General features: G+C 58.5%; 1 protein-coding gene across 5 annotated transcripts; it reads right to left on the bottom strand.

Annotated features, from left to right (window-relative positions):
* Positions 1-760: 760 nt before the first annotated feature.
* MOB2 (MOB kinase activator 2) lies at positions 761-27567 on the bottom strand. Of its 5 annotated transcripts, XM_036315819.1 has the most exons (6): positions 27450-27527; positions 24374-24490; positions 4222-4382; positions 3564-3657; positions 2282-2406; positions 761-1760 (listed from the first exon to the last, which is right to left on the bottom strand). In XM_036315819.1, exons 1-6 carry the CDS (start codon positions 27464-27466, stop codon positions 1450-1452), a joined length of 825 nt encoding a protein of 274 aa, XP_036171712.1. In that variant the 5' UTR covers positions 27467-27527; the 3' UTR covers positions 761-1449. The 5 variants fall into 5 exon arrangements, with proteins under 5 accessions (XP_036171712.1, XP_036171715.1, XP_036171713.1 ...); XM_036315822.1 differs by lacking the exon at positions 24374-24490 and having other exon boundaries at positions 27450-27567; XM_036315820.1 differs by lacking the exons at positions 24374-24490; positions 27450-27527 and adding an exon at positions 10095-10219.

Here is a 27567-nt window from a genome sequence, read left to right as displayed (position 1 = left end):
GAGTTTGGAATGGAGATAACAAACACCCTAACCTTTGGAATAGAATGGATAGAATTAAAATCAAATGGTATAAATACAGATGAAACAGAATAAAGAAGGAACCTGGCTGAGGAACCTGGCTAGGCTGCTGATCAACTGAACGCTATCTCCGTGTCATTCCTTCTTCGCCGACTCCGTCCACACCTTTGGGAACCCCTGGACCAAGATGTCCCCGCATCACCAAGTGTGATGTCAGACAAGGGGGGGGGACCTGCCAGAGCCCCTCCTCTGCCCACACAGGGCCTGGACACAGCCCCTCCCCCATTTGTTCCTCATGCTCTGACCCACTGTATGCATTCCCCACCCCCTTGTCCCGACCCTCCCTCTGCCCACCCAGCATGGCCCCTGCAGTTCAGCCCATTGGGAAACCCCAGCATTTCTCACCCACGCTCTAGAGTCCCTGCCGCCTGATGGAGGCCCAGCACAGGGAGAGTGGATCCAGCCTCTGGAGATGGGTGACACAGGTGTGCCCTCTCTCCAGGGGTCAGTGGAGAAGCCTGTGGCTGTCCCGGCAGAAGGGCAGCGTCTGCCATTGGCCGCTGCCAGCATGGGTCCTGGAAGCCAGTGAGAACTCTACACCCCAGGCGACAGGGAGGAGGTGGCCCCAGGGGGGTGTGGGGATCTCTGGGGGGATGGGGGACAAAGGGAGGGAAACAGTAGTGGCTGCAGGGCCAGGCCACCCTCAGCACAGGTCAGGAAGACACTGAGGACACACAGGCGCTAACCTGAGAGAATTCTTTTTATTCGAGCAAACAGAGAGGAGCAGAGCGTGCAAGGCTCCGCCTTCTGCCCACAGCTGCTCCGCACAGGCTGCCGCCCGATGCCTCGGTCCCAAGGCCGGCTAGTCCAGGGTCCCTCTTGGGCGGCAGGGGCAGGAGGAACAGGGACATGAGCTGGGGGCCCTACAGAGCATCGCTGGCCTCCCCCTCCCCCTCAAGCTGAACTGCCGACAGCCAAGATCCAGTCGAGGGGAGACAGGAGGAATCTAAGATAACCCACCCTGAAACAACACAACCAAGAGGAACCCAGGTCTGCAGCCCAAGGCCTGGGAGGAGCCCCATCTCACTGGCGACTTCTCAGAGCGGCAGAGCCGGGGAGGTGGGGCCGGGCCGCAGAGAAGACAAGGAAAGGAAGCCCAGAGGAAACAGCAGAGTCCCCTCGGTGTGCTGAGCGGAGGAAGGAGTCCCAGGTGCTTCTCGACAAGCGGCACTTGTCCATCCAACAGGAAATGGCGCGGGAAGCAGGCAGACGCCGGCTCCGGGGTCCACACTCTGCATGGCCTGGCCTGGGCAGCGTCACCTCTCCGACTTCCTGCCCAGCGTGCCCAGCACATGTGCGCACACAGGTGGACACACGCAAGCACACATGCCAACGTCTCTGCACACGTGCACGCCTGTCTGGCCGTGCGGCTCACCTCTCCTTCACATGGTTCTGTGCCCCTGCACCCCCACCGCTGGCCCCGTCCGTGCTGCCCCCACCATGGCCCCCGCCGCTGCACAGCACCTCCGTGAGGTCGTCCATGATGGCGGTCTCTTTGGGATCCAGGAGATTGAACTCCCTGGCAAAGAGGATGAAGTGGATGTAGAGGGTGTTCAAGTGTCCATGCAGCTCGAGCGCCAGGGTCTCCTTGAAGTGGGACGAGTAGATGTGGGCCAGCACGTGGAACAGGTACCTGCAGATCTTCTTCACCAGGGACTCGAAGGAGCTGGGAAACTCTCGGCCTGCGGACAGGGCTGCGTCACCCTGGCCCTGCTCCCCACAGCGCCCCTCCTGCCCCTCAGAGCCCTCACCAGGCAGGCAGGGTCACCCCCAGCAGCCCTCACTGAGCAGCCACCAGCACACATTCGAGTGACTTGTCCCCGGGGCCCAGTCCCCAAGAGCTGAACCCCCCGGGCCACCTCTGTAACCAGAGGTCAGAGATCCACCACAGGCCGCTCACACCTGGATTGGCCCCAGGGGTCCTGCATGCTTCCCTCTACGTGGCCTGGACCCAGGGGAGGCACATGGGGACGTCCTGCCAGCCAGATTGAGGCCCCTGGAAGCTCAGGATGACCCAGAGCACCACCAAGCCCTGTCCAGCTGGACACACCCACACTGGCTGCTCAAGGCCCACAAGTCCCAAAGCCTGGGGCGGATGGCATCTTGACCCAGGGTGGCAGACGCCAGGTCAGGCAGCTGCCTGTTCCTCCTCATCTGCAGCCAGGCCCACCCGACACTGAGGGGGCACTGCTGAGAGACCTACCATATTTCGTGGGGAACACGTCCTCATCCGTCACCAGCTTCTGCACAGAGCTCATGACAAAGTCGACGTACTGGGGGGCAGTGCACTTGACCTTCTTCCCTCGCTCGTCATACCAGTAGTACTGTCTGTGGGGACAAAGAGGCTGGTCATGGTGCCACCCCAGCCACACAGCCACCCTGGTCCGGGGGCGAGGGGCCTGCTGCAGTCAGAAGTGGTGCCAGGTGGGTAGCCACTATTGGAGGAGGTGTGGCAGGCGCCCAGGCTTCTCCTCCGAGGCCCTGGGGACACACCTGTGGGACCTGAGCTGTGTCTGATAAGGGAGCCGACTGGATCGGTTCTGACAGAGTCCAGGGAAGAAGACCCCGTCCTTGCACACCTCCCGCCACACTTGCTGCAGGAGCCACTTCTGTCCCACTCTGTGGCCTCCTGCCCAGCTCACCCGCCCTGCCTGCCCCGTCCTCCCTTGGGCCATGCCTCACAGTGGGACATGAGGAACACCTCAGCCACCTCATGCTCTTCCCCCAAAACAAGGAAGAGAGAGCTGGTGCCATGTGACCTTGTTCCCGCGTGATCTGGACCTGAGCTGGGACCCAGTGGGGCCAGGAGAGCAGGACCCAGGGGCTGAGAGCCAGCACCGTCGTCTGCAAGCGTGAATGCAGGGCGGTGTGCTCGAGGCCGCAGAGAGGAGCTCCTGGCCTCCTCCTTGGCGACCAGCCTCCTGTCGGCCTGTGTCCACATCCCTCACTCCTGCTCTGAAGGCTGGGGGCAAGCCCTGGCCACATGGTGGCTCTCCCTCCCACATAGCACTGAGCCAGGGCAGTGCTGCCAGGGGCTGTTTGCTGAGGACACACATGGCACAAGGTCCCAGGGAGAGCAACCAGCACAGGCCTGTAGGGGTCTCCCTCCCTGTGCAGAGGAGGAGCCTCTACTGGAGGACGGCCGGCTGGAGCAGGGACCGCCTGCAACTTCGCGGGGCTTGTTGTCTTGGGAGCCCCACCGGGCATGTCCTGTCCCTAGGAATCCGGACTGTTAGCCTCAGGCCATCTCCTGGCACCCACACCCCAGCAGGACCCACATGGTCCGTGTCCCTGCCCTGGCTGGGCTCTCTTCCCGTTTCCCTGCCAGGCCCTAGGCCCCGTGGGGACAGGAGAGCACGGCTGAAGAAGGCTCTGTGCCGCCGGGAGACCTCACAGGGACCGTGAGCAGGTCTGAGAGGCGGAGGTGCAGTCGCAGGGTCATGGCCCCACAGCCCACCGAGTCCCCAGGGCCAGGCGGCACTCACGTGTTGCACACGGCCATGGTCTGGCACGCCTCCCCCGTGCAGAACTCCGAGATAGTGCTGTACTGCAGGTTGACGTGGTGGAAGAATGTGGTGGCTGCGAGAGGAGAGAAGAGCAGGCGTGAGCTCCGCCACCTGACGTGGCCACTGCCCAGGGCAGTGCTCTGTGCTGGGATGGCCAGCACGTGTCACAGACCAAACACCCCGTGGGGAGCACCAGCCTGGGGAGTAGCCACCAGCCACCGCCAAACCGGCAGCAAATACCAGGCAGGCGGGAGCTGGTGGCCATCAGGCCTGAGTCAACAGAAGGCCACTCCAGCCCGCCACGCTTCAGAGAAGAGCCAGTCCCCTCCAGAATCCTACCACGTGTGCAGGCGGCCCTCGTGTGGCATTCTCTGAGCCCTGAGACCCGGGCCTGCTCAGGGCCCACACCGAGGCCCCTCAGTACACTGCAGGGCTGGCCACCCCATGCCTCAGCGTCCAGCCCTCCTTTTTGGTGAGCAACAGCCAGGCCGCTGGCCACACGGGCAGCACACCCTCCGCAGACAGAGCTCTGGGGATCCCCAAGGACCTGGAGGGCGGCCACCTGCACTGCCTCCCTGCCAGCTGCAGCTGCTGTGGCTCCCAGCCCACCAGCCGCCCGCCCACCATCCCCACGCACTGTTGCTGGCCAGCCACTCGTTGAGGTCGATCTCCCGGGGCAGCACCACCAGCTCCCTGAACTCGCAGTCGGTGATCCTGGACTTGGCATACTCTGGCTCCAAGTACACCTTCTTCTCCTCGGCCGCAGGCTTCTTCCCGTTGGGCTTTGCTTTGGACTTCCTGCCGAGAGAAGGAGCACCGTCACTGCCCGGCAAGAACCCCAGGAGACAGCCGGTGGGACACCAGAGAAGCCTCCTGGAGATGCCTTGGGGGTTCTGCTCCCACTGGCACCACGTGCCATCCCCAGCCATCGTCTGGCCAGCAGAGCCATCTGGCCACTACAGGGGAGAGGGGGACACAGACACATGAACCGGCAGCCTGGCATCATGGGTTGAACCTGGAACTCTGGGCTCTCCCCCACGTGTGACGCCACAGCCCTGCAGCAGCCCGGCCCACGCCCAGGGCCTGGTGCTCAAGGCGGGACCGATGAGCAGGACACAGGGTTGGGCATCACTCACCCTGACCCATGAACAGAGTCCCAGAGGCAGGTGGATGGTGGGCAGGCGTCCTGAGCACTGTTGCCGCCAACCCCCCAGCCACATCATCACAGCTGCAGGCTCAGCCGCACGACCCCTATCCCGCTTGCCTCTCTCCCTCGAGTGCGGGGAGCAGGTTCCCAGGGAGAGGGAGGTGCCAGCCAAATGCTATAGTGCTGGGGTCCAGCCCCAGCAGGTCCAGGGGTCCCCAAAGGTGTGGACGGAGTCGGCGAAGAAGGAACGACACAGAGGCAGCGTTCAGTTGATCAGCAGCCTAGCCCGGATCTCTAGCCAAGTTCTGGTCAGGATCTCCAGCCAGGTTCTGTGTCCATGTTCTCTTGCTAGGTTCTCCAGGTTTTCCAGCCAGGTTCTGTATCCATGTTCTCTTGCTAGGTTCTCCAGGTTCTCCAGCCAGGTTCTGTAGCCATGTTCCCTTGCTAGGTTCTCCAGTCAGGTTCTGTCCAGGTTCTCCAGCCAGGTTCTGTCACCAGGTTCTAGTCAGGTTCTCTTGCCATGTTCTATCCAGGTTCTGTAGCCAGGTTCTGTTTCTAGGATCTTCAGCCAGGTTCTCTCGCTAGGTTCTGTCTCCAGGTTCTGTGGCCAGTTTCTGTCCAGGATCTTTTGCCATGTTCTCTCCAGTGAAGTTCTTCTGTCTCTAGGTTCTGTGTAGGTTCTGTGTCTAGGTTCTGTGTCTGTTGTCTTGTTACATCTGTATTTATACCAGTTGATTCCAATCCTATCAATCTCTATTCCAAAGGTTAGGGTGTTTCTTATCTCCATTCCAGGGAGTAAAGATTATGTAGCTTAAGCATGATTGTTCGTAGTTAAAGTGATTAATTACCCGCCTGGCACTTAGTTAAGGGGTTTTATTCCCTCCCTAACTTCAGGGGAAAATCCCTACCTGGGGAAACAACCTTTCTCAGAGAGGTGACCTTGGTTAAAACACATAGTGCCAAGAAGGTGAGCAAACATATTAAGAACAGTATGCCATATATGCCAGGTCCCTTGAAACAGCAAGGATGGACCGGCTCCCGGCACTACAGAACTCTGCAGAAACGGCCATTTCTCACTGAGGTTTTTTCTTATTTAGGAAAACAGTTCTTTCCACAAAAATGTGCCATCATTTAACACAGAACAGGTGTGTGTGGCTATTTTTACATGAACGAGTCCATATTTCTAACACGTCTTGCTTCCATCTGAGTATGAACATCGGTGGCTAAACACCACGAACCAATGCTCGCTGGTGCTGAGGGGCTGCATCCCCTCCTCGGTGGAGGCTGTGGCCGGGAACCAGCCTCCTGCTACTGCCCGAGGCCAGATCTGGGGCCAGGTCCCTGCGGCTAAGGCAGGTCAACGAGATGGCATGTCCCCAAGAAGGAAAACTGCCCAAGGAGTGGCCTGGAGCCACAGCTGGAGCTGCCCGGCCAGGCTAGGTTAGACACAGGACGCTGTGTCTGTCACACCTTGCAGTCCATGGGCAAGATGTTGGGAGGGTCCCCCTGCGCACAGGACCCCCTCCTCAGCCCTGCCTCCTGCAATCCAGGAGGGGCGTGTGGTCGGGTGCGGGCCCAGCCCCAGCAGCCCACTCTCTCGGGTCCTTAGACCTGCAGGAGAAGCCAACCCACTCTCTCCTGGCCCCTGTCGCTTGTCCCCACACCTACAATAAAAACATACGGCCCTGGGACCTCGGCGGCCCTCCCCCAGGCGAGGCCCATGGGCGGGCGGGGGGGGGGGGCACTGGCTGTGGGATGAGAGGTCTCTGCAGCTCCCTGACCTTGCCCTTTTTTTGTTCTGTTTTGAAAAGTTGCTGGTGGTTTATTTGAGAAACAGGAAGAAAAAATGGTCCCTGTACGCCAGGGAAATATTTTCCCTTTGGCTTCTCACAGGAGATCTTCGCCTTAAAAGGCGGCGTGTGCTGGCCTCCGGGGCAGGGCCTGAGTGGCCAGTGCCAGGGGGACGACGGGACAGACTCAGACCGGGGCCCTGACCCTGCCTGGGTGGGCCAGCTGGAGTGCCAGCACGGATGCCACACACTCAGTGGGCGCTCAGGGGTCCCCGTGGGGGCGAGCTATTCACTGTGGACACATGTGCCCAGAACTTCTCAGAGCCCCGCAGCCTCGGCCCAGGCAGGGAGGCTCCGTCTTCTCCAGGTCAGAGCAACAGAGGGAGACCAGGCCCCAGGAAGGGCTGGGAGCACCAGGGGCTCTGCTGACGCACTGAGACACTCACTGGGAGTGGGTGGGCAGGTGGGCCATGCCACTCCTTGCCCGCAGCCCTTCTCCTGACCCTGAGCCCCTGCTCCTGAGTGATGCACCACCCTGTCAGAAAGCCACAACTGGCCAGGAAGGTCCCGGTGCCTTCAGCCCCAGGCAGGTAGGACATGCCTGCCAGACACACCTTGCACCAGTGCCAGCCTGTGCTCCGGCTGCGCACCGTGTCCAGCGCCTGGACCAGGCTGCTCTGCCCGACCCCGCACTCGCGCAAACTGTCCCACGGCCACCACAGGGCTGGTGCACACAGCCTGGGCCTCCGGGTCTGGCGACCACGGTATGGGGACGGGACGAGGTGGGGCCCAGGCCGTGGAGCTGGCCGCTTGACCTACCTCCACGCTTTGCTACTTAGGAGCAGTGTCACCTGGTGACTCACGAACATGCCAGAGCACTAGCCTGCAGTGGCCATTACAGGAGCGGCCACGACCAGCCACTGCCATCATCGTGGGCATCGCACAGGCCTGCATGCTTCCTGTCCACGAGCCCATCCAATGTCACAGCCCCCGCTCACCAGGAGGGCCCTGCAGTCATCAGTGTGGCCCATCTGTGCTGAGCTAGACCATGTGCGCAGGTGTGAGTGAGGCCTGCTGGGTCCACTGGAGGTGCAGTGGGGCTATCCCCCATCGGCTACGAAAGGAGTCTGGCTTTAGGAACACACAGAGCACTGGTGGGCTGGCCCCAGCTGAGGGGACACACCGAGTGCCAAGTGCCAGCCTGCCCCACAGCCCATGGGACACGGCCCTAGGCACCTGGCTGGCATGGTCCCACCCTCTGAGGAGCAGCAAGTAACTTCCAGGTTTTGAAAGTGGGATGAATCTTCAAGGCACCAGTCAGGCTTGGCGAGGGCTGGTAGTCCCCAGGTACAGGGTGAATGCACTCCCCTCTTTTCCTAGGGCCCCCCTCAATCTGCTGTAGGTGCATTGTCACTCCCTTGCTCTCTCGCGGATGCTGGGATAGCTCAGGCCATTGCCAGGAGAGGGATGCAGGCAGGTCTGGAAGGGGCGCCCGTGGGAAGTCAGAGAAGGGTGGAGACCCTGAGAGCAGGAAGGACCAGAGGTGGCTGTGTCTGGAGACAGCCTCGTGGGACATGGGGCGTGGGAGCTGGAAAGTCTGGAGGAGGGAGCAGGGTTACAGAAACCTAGGGTACGTGAGCAGTACTCAGGTGCTGGGAGCCCCCACAGAAACTGCTCCAGGGAAAGGGGTGCTGTTGGTAGCCTAGAAGGGGAGCCACAGAGAGGACAGCCAGCAGGACCCCACCCTGAGCCTCAGCCACTGCTCCTCATTCCAGGCTATCTCAGGGCTGGCGCCCGACATGAGGAAGAGCTGTCTGGGGGGCAGTGTGCAGGCAGGGGCAGGGCAGCAATGTCCCTCGCGGAGGCACAGGCAGCTCCTGCCAACCTCCTCCGTAGGGCACAGGGACTCAGCCCCACCCTGGCTGGAGCTGTGGGCTTACCCTGTCACCCCTAACGGCCAGGCACTGACATGCCAGAGGCCGCTGGCACTGGGGCTCTCCGCCTTCCATGGACACCTCACACCCGAGTTTTTGATGCAAGGCTCTGGGGTGGGGCCTGAACTGTCCTGAACCTCAGAACTTCCCGGCCTGACTGTTCTCTCGGGTCCCAACCAGCCTGGCGCCTCTGCACCCCGACGGGCACAGAGCCTGGGAGATGCCACGGACCCCTGTCCGGTCCCCGTCAGACCTCCACAGGCTGTGGTGGCCGGACTGCTTCTCCTGGTTTGACTGCCCAAGGTCAGCACCCCAAACAAAGGGGGCTTTCATAAGCTAATGCCCCACCAGGAGGGAGACTGCCCGCAGGCGGCCAGAAGAAGGCAGGGCAGGAGCGGCACACGCCGCTGGCCCCAAACTGCGGCCACCATGCGGCCACGGGTTCCGCTCTCACTCTGCCTGTGAAATAAGCGGCTCTTCCTTCAACACCGGGCCCAGGTATCACCTTCGCCTAGAGTCTTCCCAGGCCCCAAGTGAGAACAGCGGGCTCGCCCCAGCCCTGCCCCCTCACCCCCACCCCCAGAGCTCACCGGGACCTCTGGAGTCCCATGTGCAGCTCAGACCGTGGGTTCTACCCTGTCTTCCGTGGGGCCATTTCCATGGCCAGCCCCTTTCCATCATTCACACAGGTGTGCACACACATGGCTGCCTACGCTGTCCAAGACAGTCACTTTCCCGATTGGAACCAATGAGCTGGAGTGTGCCGCCAACTTGTCACATTTCCAAAGCCCCTGGTGAGCTGACCTGCTGCAGAAGGGAGAGGTGGACACCAGAGGTGCCCAGAGATGGCCAGAGGCACGGACCTCACTGGTTCGAGAACTCAGTGGTCACTCCACCAGGACCACCCATCAGGCTTGGCCCACACCCAGACTCTCACCACAGCTGCTATTCACTTACAGTTACAGACAGAACTGGGAAAGTGAGACGCTTCCACTTGACAGAGGACCCACTACAGTCACCTGAAGGAAAGCAGGCTTGAGCTCAACTGTGACACATTCCAAGTGACGGCCGCTCCTGAACCCCCGGGGCCCCTCCAGCACCGACCCTGACCCCCAAGGGCCTCTCTGCTCCGGCTGGGGCTGAGCCATGGCCCTCGGGCCCCCCATGCACACGCACACTCATACTGGGCGAGGAAAGGTGCTACCCATGTGGGGGCACTGGAGGCCTTGCAATAAAAGAAGAGGTGCAAACGATCCTGGCCAGCCGGCCACAGCCTAGGTCAGTTCTCGGGATCCGGCTACTCATAGGCAGGCTCCAATCACCTGCCTGGAGACAATAGCCCGCCCCCCCCCCCCCCCCCCACGGAGAAGGGCCTGTCCCGCAGGCTCAGCGGGGACAAGGCAGGACTGCTGTGGCCAGAAAGACTCACCAGTGGGCCCTTCTCACCTCCCAGGTACAGGCGCCCCTTCCTTGCAGGGGCAAACTCCCTCCTCCCTCAAGCAGCAGGATGCAGGCATTTAGGGGAACCCCTGCAAACCAAGTTCCTGACCAAGTCCTGGGGGCAGCAGACAACTGCAGCCTGACCCAGGGGCAGGGACCAGGGATAGTCTGACAAGCACCCCCGGTGCCCAGCGTTCACCTGAGCACTCTGCCGACTGCCTGAAGCACCATTTTGCAGCTGAGTCCAGTCTTGGGGGGCTGGCTGAGCAGAGCCCGGTCTGCGGGGAGGCTGCTGTGATCCCCCAGCATGCTGGAGCAGCGCAGAGGTGCCGAGGGAAGTGGGAGCCCCAGCACCAACGTTGCTCCCTCCCTGGGCAGTCTGCCTGGAGCAGCGACACCAGCCAATGAGGACGCGCAGGGGAAGGAGGGCTCTGGCCTGGCAGACACACAGCCGCTCCTTTCACAGGCCAAGGCCAGCCGCCTGGTTAGATGAGGGCGTGTCTCAGTCAACTTTTCAAAGTGGCGCCTTGCGGGCGGTGCTGTACAGGGAGGGCAGAGCCCCAGGGAAGAACGCGTCAGCCAGGCCCTGGCACCTGGAGGCCCTTCTGACACAGCTGGGAGAGCTCTTCTGAGAGCAGGCGGCAGCTCTGCCCATGACCTCCTGGGGCTGACAGCACCCCTTGCCTGAGCCCAGCCCTGTGTGGCTGCAGACACGGGCTGTCACCGGCAGAGTGACGCGGCCCGAGGCAGGAGGAAGACACGGCTGGCAGCTTTGGGGCATCCAGACCAGGCGTGAGCTGCCCAGGGCCTTCCAGTGGGGGGAGAGGCCGTGCAGCCACGCCTTCCTGACAGTTGCCGGCAGGTGGGAGAGCAGGAAGCACCGAAACCCTGAACGGCTAACCACAGGGGCAGCCGTCCACAAAGATCCCTGAGAGGCCCCACCCAGCCAGGAGCCCCATGCTCACATCCCCACCCCCTCAGCCCTGCCCTCCACCGCCCTCTCCCTCCCCAAGGCCGCATCCCATAAAGGGCCCCACCCACCTTCTCACCTGTCCAGGTTCAACCCAGCTCAGCACTGAGGACGGAACAACAGGCACGACGGGGACCAGGGCAAAAAGCCCCTCTGCCCCCACCCAGACTGTCCGGGGACAGACACCAACGGACCAGCCACAGCAGCAGGCAGCTGGAATAACTGAGCACTAGGGGGTGCTTCTAGGCTCACCGTGTCCCATCCCCTGCCCTGCCCTGTCCTAGGACCAACCACCTCCGCCTTGGTTCCTTCACTGGAGAAAACAGCCCCGAGACTGCGCCGGTGCACACGCTGCTGCGAGCCTCTCCACTGGCAGCACAGAGCTGCGTGCACATCTGTCCACTTCAGACACGGCGTCTGCGTGCAGATCACGCTGCACACGAGTCCCTCTCAATGCCCCTACTCTGGTCCCTCACCCATGGATCACTGCAACCTCCTCCGGGCTCCTCTGTAACCAGCCCCAGACATCAGAACAGCGCAGAACTAAAGTGACATACGGAGAGATTTGAACAGAGGCGCAAGAGCTCTGAGAATCGGGAACGAGAGCTCCTGAACAACGGGGGAGCTACCAGAAGCTCAAAGCGACACACGGGAACACAGAGCTGAGAGAACACACAAGTGGGACTCTCATTTCCACTGTGCGATGATGGAGCAACAGACAGGGGCCCAGACCGCCATCAACGCAATCAGTGAAATACACAAAGCAACTGGCGACGCTGGACAGCATGCTGGCGCACAGGAGGCTGGTGTGGAGCAGGCACACAGCTGGGGCTGCTGACAGGATGGAGCTGCCTCATCAAGAGACTCTGGCCCAGCCGTGGCAAACTACGGCCCGCGGGCCGGATCCGGCCCGTTTGAAATGAATAAAACTAAAAAAAAAAAAAGACCGTACCCTTTTATGTAATGATGTTTACTTTGAATTTATATTAGTTCACACAAACACTCCATCCATGCTTTTGTTCGGCCCTCCGGTCCAGTTTAAGAACCCATTGTGGCCCTCGAGTCAAAAAGTTTGCCCACCCCTGCTCTGGCCCTATGGACAGAGCCACCCAACCCTCTGGCCAACCACACGGCTGAGGGTGTACAGAGCCTCACAAACAACAGCTCCAAGGAGCCGTGAGCTCAAGCAGCATTCCAGAGGTCATAAGGGCAGGAAGACAGCGTGCTCCCACATCCAGAGCCAAACTGCAGGTTCTGCAGGGGGAGCAGCAGCCCCAGAGGAAGGGTATCTTTAGACTGGCCCCTAAAAAGCTTTTGCTGAACCAACAGCAAATGAACGGCCCGCTGGAACCACCACCACGGTCCTCGTCGGAGGACCTTCAACAGGATCGCCATCCCATAGCTAACACAGCAGATGTGCATATCAGGTGAGGAAACAGAAAAATGCAACCATAACCAGGAAAACAGAAACAGACTCAGACACGACAAAGATGTTGAAGGTAAAAAAGACTTTAAACAACAAAAATTAATATATTCAACGATTCAAGGACTTAAAGAAAAGGATGAATACAATGAGTGAAAAGATTAGGGTCCTCAAAAGATATAGAAATTAGAAAAATACAAGCAGAAACTTTTAGAACTGAAGATTACAATATCTGGAATGTAATTTTATGGGACAGACTTAACAGATTAAACAACGCAAAGAAAAGATTACAACAGCCCTAACTGGTTTGGCTCAGTGGATGGAGTGTCGACCTGCAGACTGAAGGGTCCCAGGTTCGATTCCGGTCAAGGGCATGTACCTTGGTTGCGGGCACATCCCCAGTAGGAGGTGTGCAGGAGGCAGCTAATCGATGTTTCTCTCTCATCGATGTTTCTAACTCTCTATCCCTCTCCCTTCCTCTCTGTAAAAAAACAATAAAATATATTTTTTTAAAAAAAGATTACAACAAAAATATAACATAAAATTTGTAGAAGCCCCGGTCAGGTGGCTCAGTTGGCTGGAGTGTCAACCCGTACACCAAATGGTTTTGTGTTTGATTCCCAGTCAAGGCACATGCCTAGGTTTCGGGTTCAATCCCCAGTCAGGGCACATGCACGAGGCAACTGATCAAATTTTTCTCTCTCACACTGATGTGTTTTTTTTTCTCTCTCCCTTTTTCTCTAAAATCAATGAAATAAGTAAGTGAATAAACATATACTTGGGTGAGGATTTAAAAAATATTTGTACAATGCAGCTAAAGTTGGGCTTGGGGAACATTTATGACCATAAATGTTTATGTTAAAAGAGAAGGCTTAACCCTAACTGGTTTGGCTCAGTGGATAGAGCAGGGGTGGGCAAACTTTTTGACTCGAGGGCCACAATGGGTTCTTAAACTGGACCGGAGGGCCGAACAAAAGCATGGATGGAGTGTTTGTGTGAACTAATATAAATTCAAAGTAAACAACATTACATAAAAGGGTACGGTCTTTTTTTTTTTTAGTTTTATTCATTTCAAACGGGCCGTAGTTTGCCCACACCTGGGATAGAGTGTCGGCCTGTGGACTGAAAAGTCCCAGGTTCGATTCTGTTCAGGGGCATGTACCTTGGTTGCGGGCACATCCCCAGTAGGGAGTGTGCAGGAGGCAGCTGATCGATGTTTCTCTCTCATCGATGCTTCTAACTCTCTATCTCTCTCCCTTCCTCTCTGTAAAATATCAATAAAATATATTAAAAAAAGAGAGAGAGAGAGAAGGCTTAAAATCAATAATCTATACATCCACCTTAAGAAACTAGAAAAAAGAAGTTCATATGAAACCCAAAGAAAGTAGAAGGAAATAAAGATACTAAAAATCTATGTCACAGGAAATGGACAAATGAAGAATTAAATTAAACACAGTCACCTTTGAAAAGTTTAAGAAAACTGATAAATTATCCTGCTAGACTGATAGAAAAGGGGGAGAGGCAACCAGTATTAAAAATAAAAGACGTCATTACAGACCCACAGACACTGAGAGAATAACGAGGACTACAGTGAACAGCTTTATGCCAACAGAAAATGTAGACGACCAAACACAAGCTACCAAAACCGATACAAGGAATTAAAAACTTAAATTTATATAATTAAAAACCTTTCTACAAGGAAATGTTAGGTACAGGTGGCTTTAAGAGTGAATTCTATCAGGCCCATAAAGAACAAATAATGCAGCCCTAGCCAGTTCGGTTCAGTGGATAGAGCATCAGCCTGAGAACTGAAAGGTCCCGGGTTCAATTCTGGCCAAGGCACATGCCTGGGTTGCAGCCTCGGTCCCCAGTGTGGGGCGGGCAGGAGGCAGCCGATCAATGATTCTCATCACTGATGTTCCTATCTCTCTCTCGCCCTCTTCCTTCCTCTCTGAAATCAATACAAATATATTTTTTTAAAAAGGAAGAAGAAATAATACCATTCTTACACATGCTCTTTCAGAGAACAGAGGGAGAAACAATACCAAACTAATTCAATTAGATAAAAATAAGGCAAGAACACACAAGACAAGTTACAGAGCAACATCCTCCATGAACACAGATGTAAAACTGAGAGTGTTAGTAAACTGAATCCAGCCTATGTGTACAAGGATACGTGTGTGAGAGGTGTGTGAGTGCGTGTCCATGTAGGTGTGTGTGTAACTGCTGGGCAGATGTGCTCCTTTCCTCCTAAGCCCTCCACCCTCGCCTCCCAGCTCCTGAACACCACACTGGGCTCAGCCCCCGCCATGCCCACCTGCTCCTCCAGACTGTCCCGTTCTATTCTCTCAGGTTCTGCTCACGGCCAGCATCGGCTGCTGTGCTCACTCCACTTCCGGCACACACAGCCTGGCACATGCCTTACCAGCACCACACCAGGGAGTCATGTCCGGAATGGCACCCAGTGTGCTGACAGCTGCATCCCAGCACCCACAACCATCCTGGGAATGTGTGGGACCCCCGTGCCGTCTGATTCAGTGACTCTGCTGCACAGGGTCGTCTTCCCGGAGCTCCTCGCTGGACCATCAGACAATGCCTGGTGGCTCGCCCTTTACCTGGACAACTGCCTGCTTGGCAGCCCTCCTCTCATGGGAGGGATCGCCACATCCAGTGATGGGATCGCTGCTACGCTAACTTCATCCTACGGTCTGTCTGACCTGCTACACAAGAGGAAGCGCTGGGGGGGGGGGGGGGTGTCCAAGGAGACAAACGGGGCAGGGGTGGTCTGGGCCGTGGGGACGCTGACTCTGGAGTCACTGGCGCAGGGACTGAAATAGCCTCCTGAGGTCAGAGGTCCCGCTCCACACGGTCCATGGCGACCAAGGCATCTCAGCACCACTCCCGCAGGTGAGCCACCAGGGTGACCATGGGAACAAGGCTCAGTGTGGGTCTGGCCACAAGACCCAAACCTGGCATGTCCCAAGCTGGGTAGAAAGGCCTTCACCTGCTCCCGAGACCTCACTGGGCTGGGAGCCCTGGGAGTGTGAGGAGGCAGGACAGAAAGGCACTGGCCACCTGGAATCCCAGCTCCTGGGCCTCATCCTCACCCATTCCTATTCGCCTCTGCAGCCCAGGGTGACACCACGTGCAAGTGTGACACCTTGTCTGGATCAGTCCACGGAACTGCACCCCCAGCACCCTCTGACCACTCTCCAGTTGTTTGCACCCTTGAGCCTCAACTTCCAAGGGCGAGCACGTGCTGCCTCCCCCCCAACCCAACAGCAGAGGGAGGGATCAGGAAAGGAAAGGCCCCCAGTGCACCTGCCCCCACAGCCGACAGGCCTCACACCACAGAGACGCCCCGAGGGACAGCGGAGAGGTGACAGCCCTGCCTGTCCAAGACACGCCTTGGCACCGGTGTGTGGGCAGGGCCAGGTCTGCCGGGTAAGGCAGAGACAGACATAGGGTGGGTCTCACCCTGTTCACCTCGCACACTCACCTGACAGCTCTGTACAACCAGGCCCAAAAGGTCAGGGAAGACCCTCTGGGTGGCAGGCCAAGGGGTAAGGCTGGAGGCCAAGTGCCCACTAAAGCCCAGCCATGGAAACACCGGGACACTGGAGCCCCCGGAACCGGCGGCCACAGACCCCAGGGCCAGGGTGTTAGGTCACAGAAGGCAGGGAAACACCCATGCACCCCACATACCACCTAAACCGTCTGTTTCAAGTTCAAGTCAAGGCACAGTTGAAGCAATCACAGTGCCTGTTGGAGCTGCTGGGTCATCCCACCTGACCCCCAGCTACCGCTGACAGAGGGGCAGGGTACCCAGGCCATGGAGCAGCCACCTCTGGCAAGTCTCCCCTCTGACCCTGCACTGCATCTGCCGAACAAGGGCCACCAGCCTTGGGCACGGACACAGTGGCTGAGACCCCTGAGTAAACAGCACCCTGTTGAATACAGCAGAGCCCTTGCCCACCCAGGGCACAGGCACGGACAGAGGCTGGTGCTCGCTGCTCTGCGGTGAGGTCACCTGGGCTTAGAAAAGCCAGTGGACTCATGGCAGGGGACAGGTGACACTGTCTCTCTTCCCTCCCCTGGTGTCACCAGCCAAGCAGGCACGGAGCCCAGGCAGCCAGGGTCCAGGCTGCCTAAGAAAAGGGCAATGTGGGTCCTGCCAAGTCACTCCACCCTCCCTGTGGGTATAAAAACCTTGGCTGCAAGATTTAGCCCAGGCTCAGAGCACAGGAAGGCGGCTCAGGCCACAGGGAGGGAGCAGTGACTGGAGCAGCCACTGGCAGACCCAGGGGAGCCTGGGAGAGGCAGGAGACCATAGCCTCCCAGCACCCAGAGTCATCCCTTACCCTATGGACCTGGCAACCTGCTGATCCTCCAGAAACACTGGGAATCTCCCCCCCCCCCCGCCCCCCAAAAAAATACCCACTGAAATCTAAGAAAAAAACAGCCTGGCCTGGGAAAATGCCAGGGAGAGAGCAGTGCCCTCCCTGTGCAAGGGCAGTGGAAATGTTCCCAGAGAGGGAGGGAATCCCAAGAGGCACAGGCTGAGAGCCCAACGAGCGGAGAAGGCCTTCCCACCCCATGGTCACCCTGCAGACCCACAGGGAAGGGACCGTTCGTTCCCTGAACCCAGGGCCCAGGCTATCCCCTCACAGCAGATCCACCCCAGGAAGTACAGACTGGAGGTGCCCCGTGCCCGTGAGCACACACAGGCACACGGAACCCGGTCTGCCTGGGCTGCAGCTCAGCGAGGGCGTGAGGGTCAAAACCCACCACAGGGCTCTGTCCCCGAGAGCTTGCTGCAGCCACCCCGCCAGGCGGCTGGCCGGGCCTCATCTACTTCGCTTCCTGTGGTACCACAGGCCTGGGCAGGGCGTGTCCCTGGTTTTTTTATGGAGAGAACGACACCCAGCAGGTCACAGGCAGGAAAACGGGGGTGGCCGTGCTGGGACAAGACCCTGGTCCTCCTCCTGGACGCCCTGGCGGCCAAGGTGAAAGGGCACATTCTCCTCTAATTGGAAACGCTGTTTTCTCTTTGGAATGAGAGGGGAGGCATAAGATGTGGGTGTGCCCGAAAGGGAGAGGAATGCCGAGATGCCATGGTCCATACTTGAGATTCCCGAGGGGAGACCCAGAGAAGCCCAGGGGGGAGAGCTCAGCACGGGCAGGGCGACCAGCGGATGCTCCCCCGCACCACGGTCCCCTCCCTCTCCCTTCAGCACTGGTCCCCTCAAACGCTTCCTGAAAGAGGTTCATGGGAGGAAGGGGTTCCCAGGAGGAAAGGGGTCTTGGGAAGAATGGGGATCCCAGGAAGTGCTCTCTCCTGAACTGCACTGAGGAGGGTTCCCCCACCGCATCCTGAGGACTGTGGTTAGCATGTGGGTGGGATTGTGCTCGGTTCCTGGGTCCTGTCCCTCTCAGTACCTGTAAACTTTCCCTGGACCTGGTGTCTGAAACGTCACAGCTGTGACCCCAGGCCCTTCATACGGGAGACTCTTCCACCTGAACTCGCTGCCCGCGGATCTGGAAAACTGCAGAGTTCCTTTAACTCATCCCTAGGCTTCTGGCTCCTGCTGGGCCCACGTGGCTGCAGCTACCGCACAGACGCACAGATGCTCTGTGCCTCCCCTGCTCGGCAGGTGCCCACGCCAGGCTGATCTACTTGCTGAGAAGTGCACCCAATTTCCCTCTGGTCCTTGAGTCAGGATTTCGGTTTGCTGTGGCCTCTCATCACCCTGCGTTCTCCTTCGTTCTCTGGCTGCTCTTCTTGTGGGGGCTGTGCAGTCCTGGCGTCTCCGAGGAGAGTGACCACAGTGGGTTCTGCTGTTCAGCCTGCGCCCTTTTCTGCTGGCCTTGCTCTGTCTTATGCAGGTTTTCCTCAAAACACCCAGGGAGCCCGCCACCCACTCCTTCTTCACAGTGGGCACTAAGAGCTCCCTGGCAGCTCCAAGGCAGGGGAGCTCTCGGGGGGCGTCACTGGGCGCCACCTGGCTCCCTGGCAGCACACGGAGGATGACCCCTCCACTCTCAGTTCTGGGGGCCTTTCTCTTGGGCTGGTCAGACTCCCATTCTTCTGCCTGGAAAGGAGACCGCAATGCTGGGGTCTGAGACCAGAGTGGCTGGGGGACATCAACAGGCTGGCTGTAGGACGTCCTCCATGCTGTATCTGCTTGAAGGTGCCCCCTCAGGGCAGATAGCAGGGGTGGGGGGTGACTCACTGCTGCTTCTCCAGCTCACCCTCCAGCTCCTGGGCCCTACCAATGCGGAGCTGGTAGAGGTCTCTCAGCGACCCCCGCTGGCCCTGGTTCACCTTTCTCAAATTCACATTCCACCCCATCATCAGCTTCCCAACATCCAAACCTGTTTGTGCTGTCTCCCATCCTGTGCTTCTGTGGTTTCTACCTCCCAGAATTCCCCTTGCTCTCATTTCAGTGGGGTTGGGAGGGAGCAGGTCCAATTACAAGGCCAGTCAACTCGGTTCCGGCAGCAGGTCCAAGTGCGATACAGGATGTGGGTGGATAGCCCAGCTCCCTTCCGGGCAGCACCGGTGTCTCCAGCACACAAAGGGGTCGCTGGCATCAACAGGAGCTCTGCTCATGGATGGCAGGACCTCCCACCGGCTCAGGACCACTCACAGAGGAGGGCCCAGCCCTGCCTGGACGTAGCTGGATGGCAGGGCTAGACGGTGCACTGACAGCCTCTCCCAAAAGGCTCAGCCCCACCCACTTACTGCCAGCATCACAGGATGACCCTCCATGTAGGCCCTAGCCCCACGCCACCAACCAGTCAGAAAGCCACGGCCTGGACCCAACCCTGAGGGTCAGTGTCCAAGGCCATGACTGTACCCAGGTCCTAGCCCAAGGCTACCGAACAAACACCACTGTCTCCCTGGGGGTTCTGAGAGGCCAAGAACAAGCACAAACCTGTCCTCTACTGGACCCTCAACAACACACTACTAACTGAGCCTCATCGCTGCTTAGAAGGGGGCCTCTGACCTGCCGGGATGCACGCAGCACCTCGTGTTGGGGGTCCCCACCACCGCTACCCATGCCCACCTCCACATGAGATTCCAACACCACTCGGAGAAGGTTTGTGTGGCTCAGGAAGGTCCCGATCTGCTGGAGTCACAGGCACGGTCCCTGATCCTGGGGGACACTGGCCCCAGAGCCCAGGGTGTGGTAGTGGGGTGGGCATTCACACTGGTGGAATTTATCACACGTTTTGGCCTGGGCAGTGGGGGTGCGCCCTCTGAGGTTTCACTTTGCAGTTACACGTGCACAGGTGCCTAAGGTGGGCCTGGCCAGTCCACCCCGCAGCAGGCCTCGGGTCTGGCCCCGTGAAGCCAACCTTGCTACACTCACCCTGGCCTGACCCCTCTGGCTCCCAGCAGCCCATGGCGGCATTTGTGGGTGACATGGAACCTGTTCCACACTCATGTGGTCTGGTACAGAGCCGGTGCTCGCCACCACTGTAGTCACCTGCATGGTCGGCAGCGCCCCCTGGTGGACCATCTACAGGGACCAGTCTTCCCTGGTAACAGGACAGGGGAATAAAGGTGACTCTGGAGTTCGGACAGACCTTCTCTCTCTTCCTGAGAGCCCTCGAAAGTTCCCCCATGGCTAGCCTGGTCTGCACACCCTTAGCCTCCGGAAACTATGTGGGGAGGTCCTGAAGGCAGCGGTGAGATGGGGGCAGAGGCCAGTGGGATAGTGGACTTGGAGCAGAGAGCAGCACACCGACCTGGCACCAGCCTCCAGCCTCCGGCCCCTGGCAGCTACTGGCCTCTCGGCCTCGATTTCCTGCCTGTAAATGGGACGCTGACCTCCAGCCCAGTGTCCTGAGTGAGCAGAGGAACCCACCACCAGCTCCTGGATGCCCTGGGCACTCAGGGTCTGCTGCCCAAGAGCTGGGCACCTGGGCCGCCAGGAGCAGCCCCTGGGAAAGCCGAATCTCCTACTGGGCAGTGACAAGGCCAGTGCACACAGACAGAGCCAAGCACTGCTGCTGCTAGGGCCCCACGACATGGGACTCTGCTGCCCTCTGTCTCCCTAGCGCTTCTGCATGGCGAGTGCAGCTGAGGAGCGAGCAAGAAAAGTCCTTTCTCAGCCGTGACCAGGTGACTCTAAACAGCATCCGGAGAATGCCAGGAGCAGCCTGCAGAAGAAAACTCACAGAAGTAACGGAGATCACAAACAGGCTCACCCTACTAACAGCGAAACACAGGTGACAGACAGTAGAGCCCTTGAAAACTGGCAGCCGCCAGGGCAGGCCCTTGGTCACCCAGCAGGCACAAGCTAATAGAAAGTATGTGTCAAAATGTATCAACGAGGGTAGGGCCACCTGACTACCCTCAGATGCCTGTGGCCCCTGCTACACTGTTTCCAGCCACCACACATGGAAACAACCTAGTCTCCCAGGTTACAGTCACTCTGGGCTGGCTCCCAACCACCAGCTCGGGAGGAGGCCACAGCAGGTCTCAGCAAGACCCAGAACAGGGAACCAAGACACAGACACAGGAGAGAAGACTCTTCTTGTCCAGGCCTAGGGGTGGAGGAGGAGACGGGACACTGGCATCTCACCTTCCAACAGTGGAAGGTGACACAGGTATCACTTTACTTTGCGTCTCTTTACACAGTGAAGAAAGGTAGGACATCAAACAAGGCCCAGACCCCCGTGTCGGGACCACCTCGCAGAAGCAACGCGTGCTCCCCTGCCTCTGGCAGCTGATTCTCAGTGTGGTCCCCGAGTCCAATGAGAAAATGCAAACGACGCCGGGGGAAGAGCAGGGTGCTCAGGAGCCCTGAGGGGCACTGACCCAACAAGCCACAGGCTTCTGCCCTTCAGAGAACCGTCAGGATAGCACGAGGTCCTCCCAGGCCGGTCTGCTTCCCACACGGCAGTGCTGCTGTGACCTTTCAGCTAAAACTCTTCTCTGATTTCCTTTATGAGCTCTTCTTTGTCCCACTGGTCAATCAGAAGTGTGTCTCCTAACTCCTAAATACAGATCATCTCTGTGGCTGAGCCCTGATTTGATTCACTTTGGCCAAGAACATGCTTCGGAGGGTTTCCATCTGCTGAAATCCGCAGAGGTTCCGGTCAGTAGATATTGAGTGCTTAGAGCAAGGGGTGGGCAAACTTTTTGACTCGAGGGCCACAATGGGTTTTTTAACTGGACCGGAGGGCCGGAACAAAAGCATGGATGGAGTGTCTGTGTGAACTAATAGAAATTCAAAGTAAACATCATTACATAAAAGGGTACGGTCTTTTTTTTTTTTTTTTTTAGTTTTATTCATTTCAAATGGGCTGGATCCAGCCCGCGGGCCGTAGTTTGCCCATGGCTGGCTTAGAGGCTGTGCAGTCCACCGTTGGTGGGCACTCTACTCTCTGCATTAGGTCAAATGTGTGCACCGTGGTTTTCGAGTCTCTGCTGCTGCTGGCACATGTGGTCAGAGGACAGCTACGCTGAGCCTCTGTGAAGAGCCCCTCCCGCTGCTGCATGAGTGCAGGGCAGGTGGGTGGGTTCAGCCCCAGCACCTTTCTGGGCCCCGGGCCAGCGCCACATCCTCCCAAGGGCTGTTTTTTCAGGCTGAGTAACTGCCATTGTGTATCACCTGTCCACAGACACTTAGATTATGTCCATGTCTGGGATGTTGAAAATAATGCTGCAATGAACATGGGAGAGCAGACAGCTCTTCAAGATAATGATTCTGTTTAAAAATAGGTCCGGCAGTGAGACTGCTGGATCAGAAGGTAATTCTTTTCTAACACTTTTTGAGGAGTCTGCACACTGTTTCCACAGTGGCTGCACCAAATGTACATTCCCACCAACAGTGTGGGGGGGCTCCCTGTTCTCCACGGCCTCACCAGCATTGCCTCCCGCCTTCCCAATGAGGCCCCCGAACTGGATCCTGCGGGCTGTGCTCTCTGCAGCTGTTCCCAGCTGTGTGGTCAGCCTGGCGGTGCAGGTATGGGGTGAGGACTCGGCCACAACACGTCCCCAGTCGCCTGGTGGTGCCCTCTGCACCAGCTCCACCGTTGGGGAGGCGGTGGTGCCCCATCTCAGGAGAGAGCAGACACTGCCGCTGAACCAAGGGCCCTGCTGCCTTCCTGGAGACAGTTCAGATCTCAGGGACAAGCAAACCACCAGTGCTCTTCCCTCCCTAAAAACATGAGTCCAATGAGGAGGCAGTAAACGAGGAGAAACTAGCACCAAGCACCCCAGAGGAAGCACAGCTCCTCCGTGGCCACTGCCCACTCTTCAGTCCTGTGCAGAAAGTCGGCATGGAGCATGGCGGGGCTGCCGGCTGCCAGTCAGCCTGGAGGAGGCCCTGAAGACAACTAGGGCACCACAAGACCACACACTTGTTTTTACATGAATTATACGTGCCAGAAACTCACAGAAGAATTCAGGGAGTCCAGCATTTCTTCAGCCAAAAAGGTAGGAGGCCGCCCCAGGGGAACACAGAATGATCCTGAACACAGGTTTAATGACAAAACGTGTCTGAGCCCCGCAGTGACATTCCAGAGGACGGCCTCTCTGCTCTGACTGCAAATGTAGGAGCCAATGTCAGGCCACAGCCCCGGCCCACAGCACTGCCAGCCCCGGAGCACACAGCCACGCTGCTTCCCGGAGGCCAGGAAGGGTGGCAGCAGGGACAGCCTGCATAGTGACAACGTGAGCACAGGACACCCGCCCACACGCCCTCGGTGCCTCCGCGCTCTGGGGCTTCAGCACATCAGTGTCCCTGACACTAGCAAACCTGACTGCAATGACGACGCTGCCATGACCAGGGCCTCCGAGAAGCCACGTCAGCCACACCACTGCATGCAGGGCTGGGAGTCCTCCCCAGAGCTGGGTGCCGAGGCTCAGAGAATTGTGACTCCCGGGACAGCCTGACACATATGGCATGCCAGGTGGGCACCCATGCCCTCCTGTCAGTGCCCCTCCCAGGACCAGGGCCTGTAGGGCAGATGCCCACTGCCAGCATTCACGTGGCGGCTGCCAGAGGCAGGCTCAGGGTGCAGCGTGCACTCCTGTCCCCCACCACAGACGAGCTTTACAACGTCACACTAAGTGACCCAGCCACAGACGACCACCTGTGTGGTTCACCTACACGAAATGCCCAGAACAGACACATCCACAGACAGAGAGAAAACAAGTGGTTGCCGGGGACGGGGCAGGGCAGGGGTGGAGCGGGGAGGGACTGCTGACGGACATGGGGTTTCTTCTGGGGTGAAGGCAACGTTCTCAAATTAAACTGTGGTGATGGTTACCCAACTCTGTAATTTCACTAAAAATTACTTAATTGTATGCTCGAAAGGAGTACACTTTATGGTATGTAAATTATACCTCAATGAGGCTGTTATAAAAATAGCCTAGAGACTGGGGCGAGCTCAGTCCGGTCCCCTCATAACCAGGCTCAGTGGCCAGCCACCAGCAACACCTGCCCGGGAGGCAATGTGTGACAGCCACTCAGTCCCTGAGAGTCAGGCAGGTAGGCTCCACCCGGCACAGGACTCCTGCAGGCAGAGCCACAGGCCAGAACGCCTTGCAGCTCAGCTCAGCAAAGACGGTCAGCTGGCCGGGAGCTCCCAGGGCCATGCACTCAGCACTGCATCTCCTGGTGGTCGGTTTGTCTCCTTGGCCAGAGCCAGGAAGTTCTTACTGACACCTCACCCCACCTCACCTCAACTGCTGCTTGGAGGAGCAGGGCGTGGCTGTGTCAAGGTGTCCGCAGCCCCAGGATGGGGGAAGAGGGCTCCTGGGGTGTGCTTGCTGCCCCTAGCTTCGGGTCCCAGCCGGAGGGTGGGCTGTCCCTGCAAACAACACCCTGTGGGCCCCACCCCGGGCCAGGGAAGGGTGCCCAGGTCTGCCCCGCAGTCAGAAGAGGGAGGAAGTACATTTCCTCTTCTGTATGTCCAGAGCCGGGAAGCTGCTGCATTGTGCTTTCTGTTGGTAACATTGACACTGCTCTTTTCTCGTCCGTTCAGCAATGCCCACGGCTGCCAGTTAAGGGTAAGACACACGTTTTCCCCAGATGCTGCTGCAGGGCTCCTCGCCGCCACAAACCTCGTTGAATCTGACGTGGCTGCTTCCTTCCCAGGGCCAGGCTGCCACCTTGCCATCAGCTTCCCAGGGTGGAGACAGCCAGGGACTGCAGAGCAGACCACACAAGAAGCGGTGACCCTTTGCAAGGTAGAAAAAGAAAGTGCTACACACCTACTGCAACAGCCAGCTCAAGGCCAAGAACAGGAAACGCACAGTGACACAGACGCATGCAAGCCACACACCAAGAAGCTCCTCTCTAAGTCAGGCCAGCAGATTCCAGAGGCAAGTTGCAACGTGCGGCGTTGTTTCTAGCTTCCGAGCAGGTTTCCTGCGGGACCTCCCTTCCCTCAGACGCAGCCGGGAGAGCGGAAGATAAGGCCGCACCATTACTCAGCACAGCCCTTCCAGGGACAAAAGCCATGCTGGTGTGACAGTGGTCAAAGCTGGAGGGAGCATGAGCGCTACGTTAGTGGAGTCCATACTTTGTCACCTGAGATGAACTGATGGAAAGAAACTCTTTCTTAGAAAAACTGAATAAACAGCATTTAAAACACAAAGAACGAACTATATTGCAAACTACATGGCTGACACTGAATGGTGTGAATTAATAAAAGTAGTAAGGAAGTATAAAAAAATAACACATTTCCTGACATCTCCCAGGCTGAAACCCAGTTGAAGAATTGATGGCCAGCTCAAGCCCCAGTACTGAGCGCACAAAAGGCGTGCAACGGGTGCAAGCGCCGCTGGCTGGCTGTTCTCGCTGGAGTGGAGAGATGGGTTAAGTGAGACGTGGACCCGAGTGGGAGCCATCTCCAGGGCTCTGCTGCTCACCCACTCTGTGGCTTAGTCTAGGCCTCGCATCATCATATTTTCCAGTAGCTGCTCAATAAACACGTGGGAGGGACAGAGGGGCACCTGGGCTCTACTGGCTCCAGCATCCTAGGATACCACATTGAAAAAAAGCTCTTGAGGAAGATCGGTACTTGACAAATGAAATCATACCCCTTTTTAAAATAGTGGGAGGGGGTCATAGTTAAGGAACTATGGGAGAATTCGTGGTTTATAGTGTCCAATATGCAATCCACTGAATTTAAGAACACATGCACAAAGAACCAAACTCCACCGATGCCCTCCCCACATCTCAGTGTCCTCTTGGAACTGTCCATTGCACAGCCAGGCAGAGCGGACACTCCTTCCCTTCCCAGGGGCCCATGGAAGCAGCAGCTCCAAGCCTCGTCCCTTTCAGAACTGTCTTCCTGGACCAGCCACCCCAGAAGGGGGCCCAGGAGATGGGTGCCCCGAGGGCCTTACACAGACGACTGCCTGGGTGCCAAGGTCTTGGCAAGGACCTCAAGAACCAGTCCCTTAGAAGCCTAACTGTGGTTAGTTTCTGCATAGTCACAGCGGTGACAGTGGAGTACACAAAGCACAGACGTCTGTCAAGTTAAATGACTGTCTGCTGGTCAGTTTCCAGGCGCTGGAGTACCTGCTTCCTATGGACACAAGCACGCCATCTTCACAGAGAAGGGGCAAAAGACCAGAATGCCAGCGGCTGCTTCCTCAGCAACTCAGCCGATTAGGTTGGCCCTTCCCACACTCACTGAGTGGACTCGGCTGAAACAGGCTTACTGGGAGGCCAGGTTTCCCCCCATACAGTCCCTCCCAGTAAGTGCAGAAAGCGAGAGTCTGCAATTCAAAACAAGGCAAACACAGCCGTTTGCCTTCAAAGGCCTCCTACAAAACACCTCTGGTAGGAACCGCCAGCGCACAGCAATGCCAAACCCGGTGTCAGTGCCCTTCTCCATCCCCTCGGCTCACCTTCTCCGAAAGCCATCCTGCAAGCACTACAGTTTCTATTTCACAGGAGGAGGTCAGGAGAGGAGTGTGACCACCTAAAGTCACACAGCTAACAGCAGCCGTGCTGCCTCCCCAAGAAGCCAAGTGAGCCGGCCACACCAAGGCTGGTCCCCAGCATCACCCACACGCTGTCCTGCCTGACCCCTGCACTCTGGCCCCCCCCGCCCCCCTCCCCACTTGGCACTTCCCTCTGGCTGCTCAATTCATCCCTCAAGTTGCTTGTCCCCCCTGGGATCCCCCTTTCCTAGACTCCACACAACCTGCAGGCAAAGGTGGACGATCTAGCCCATCGCCTTAGTTATCCAACAGCACACCCTCCACTCTGCCCTATACCCTGCAAGGGGAACAAACGCCTTCCCCCTCCTTCCAGGACTTCAGTGTCCAGACAAGCCTTTCCAGGAGCCGGGGGCCAACAGCAACGGCTCCCCCCGCCCAGCCCCTGAGTAAGGAACCTGCCTCCGGGGGGAGAAGTGCTAGTAGAATCAGAGCTAAGGACAGATGGGGCAGGGCCCGCTACTGGGGGGAAAGTGCCTCCCTTCTTGGTCCTCAAAAGGTAAACGGTTGGAACAATCACTGGAGCCAGTGAACTTTTTGGAGACCGTGTGACATTTTACCTCGTTTCTCTCATTTCCAGCGAAACACAAAAGCCACTGGAGGGGAAGCCCAGCCCGCTGCTCCCGGCCCGACGCTTCCTTCCTACCCCACCCGCGGCCCGTATCCGCCGATCGCAGCGCGGCGTGCGCCTCGCCCACCGCACCCTCCCCACCCCAGCCTCGCCCGGCTCGCCCTCTTCCCGAGCCCGGCTGACGGGCCAAGCTGGGCTGCTGTGCTTCGTGTTCCTCGGTTTTAAGGAGCTGCTCTCGGTCGGTGCTAACGTTATTTCTCCCAGAAGCAAGTTCCCCTCGGCGACCGGCGAGAGCAGCACCCGGTCCGACACCCAGCGGCGAGGTGTGGCCGGCCTGCCCTGGGCCGGCTCGCGGGGTGCGGCGGGCAGTGCGGGCGCCGGTCCCGCCCAGGGCGAGCCACCCTGCTCCCGGTCCCGACACCCCGCGTCCGGCCCCGCCGCGCGCCCCGGTCGGTCACTGGCCCGGCGCCCGCTCCCCAGTCCAGTCCCCACGGAGCCGCCCCTGCCGGCCCAGCCCGCTCCGCCCGCACCGGATGCCCTTGACCGGCGCTGCCCGCGGCGCGCCTCGAGTTCCCTCCCGCGGGCCCGGCCCTCCCGCCCGGCCGCCCGACTCACCCCATGAGCCAGTCCATGGCTGCGCGGGACCCGCCGCGCCCGCCGTCCGACACGCTCGGCCCCAAGCCCGCGGCGGCCGGAAGTAAACACTCGCTCGCACACTCCCACACGCGTACCG

This window comes from Myotis myotis, unplaced genomic scaffold, assembly GCF_014108235.1.
Source record: "Myotis myotis isolate mMyoMyo1 unplaced genomic scaffold, mMyoMyo1.p scaffold_m19_p_61, whole genome shotgun sequence".
NCBI lineage: Eukaryota > Metazoa > Chordata > Mammalia > Chiroptera > Vespertilionidae > Myotis > Myotis myotis.
The sequence above is the reverse complement of the archived record's forward strand: the minus strand, read 5'-3'. Positions and strand labels throughout refer to the sequence as shown.

Excerpts from the sequence above, each read along its gene's own strand:
- MOB2 (XM_036315819.1), bottom strand. Across the intron at positions 3,658-4,221 it reads CGAGTGGCTGGCCAGCAACA|CCACCACATTCTTCCACCAC; the intron begins GTGCGTGGGGAT and ends CTCCTCTCGCAG. Across the intron at positions 1,761-2,281 it reads CGTGTTCCCCACGAAATATG|GCCGAGAGTTTCCCAGCTCC; the intron begins GTAGGTCTCTCA and ends CCCTGTCCGCAG.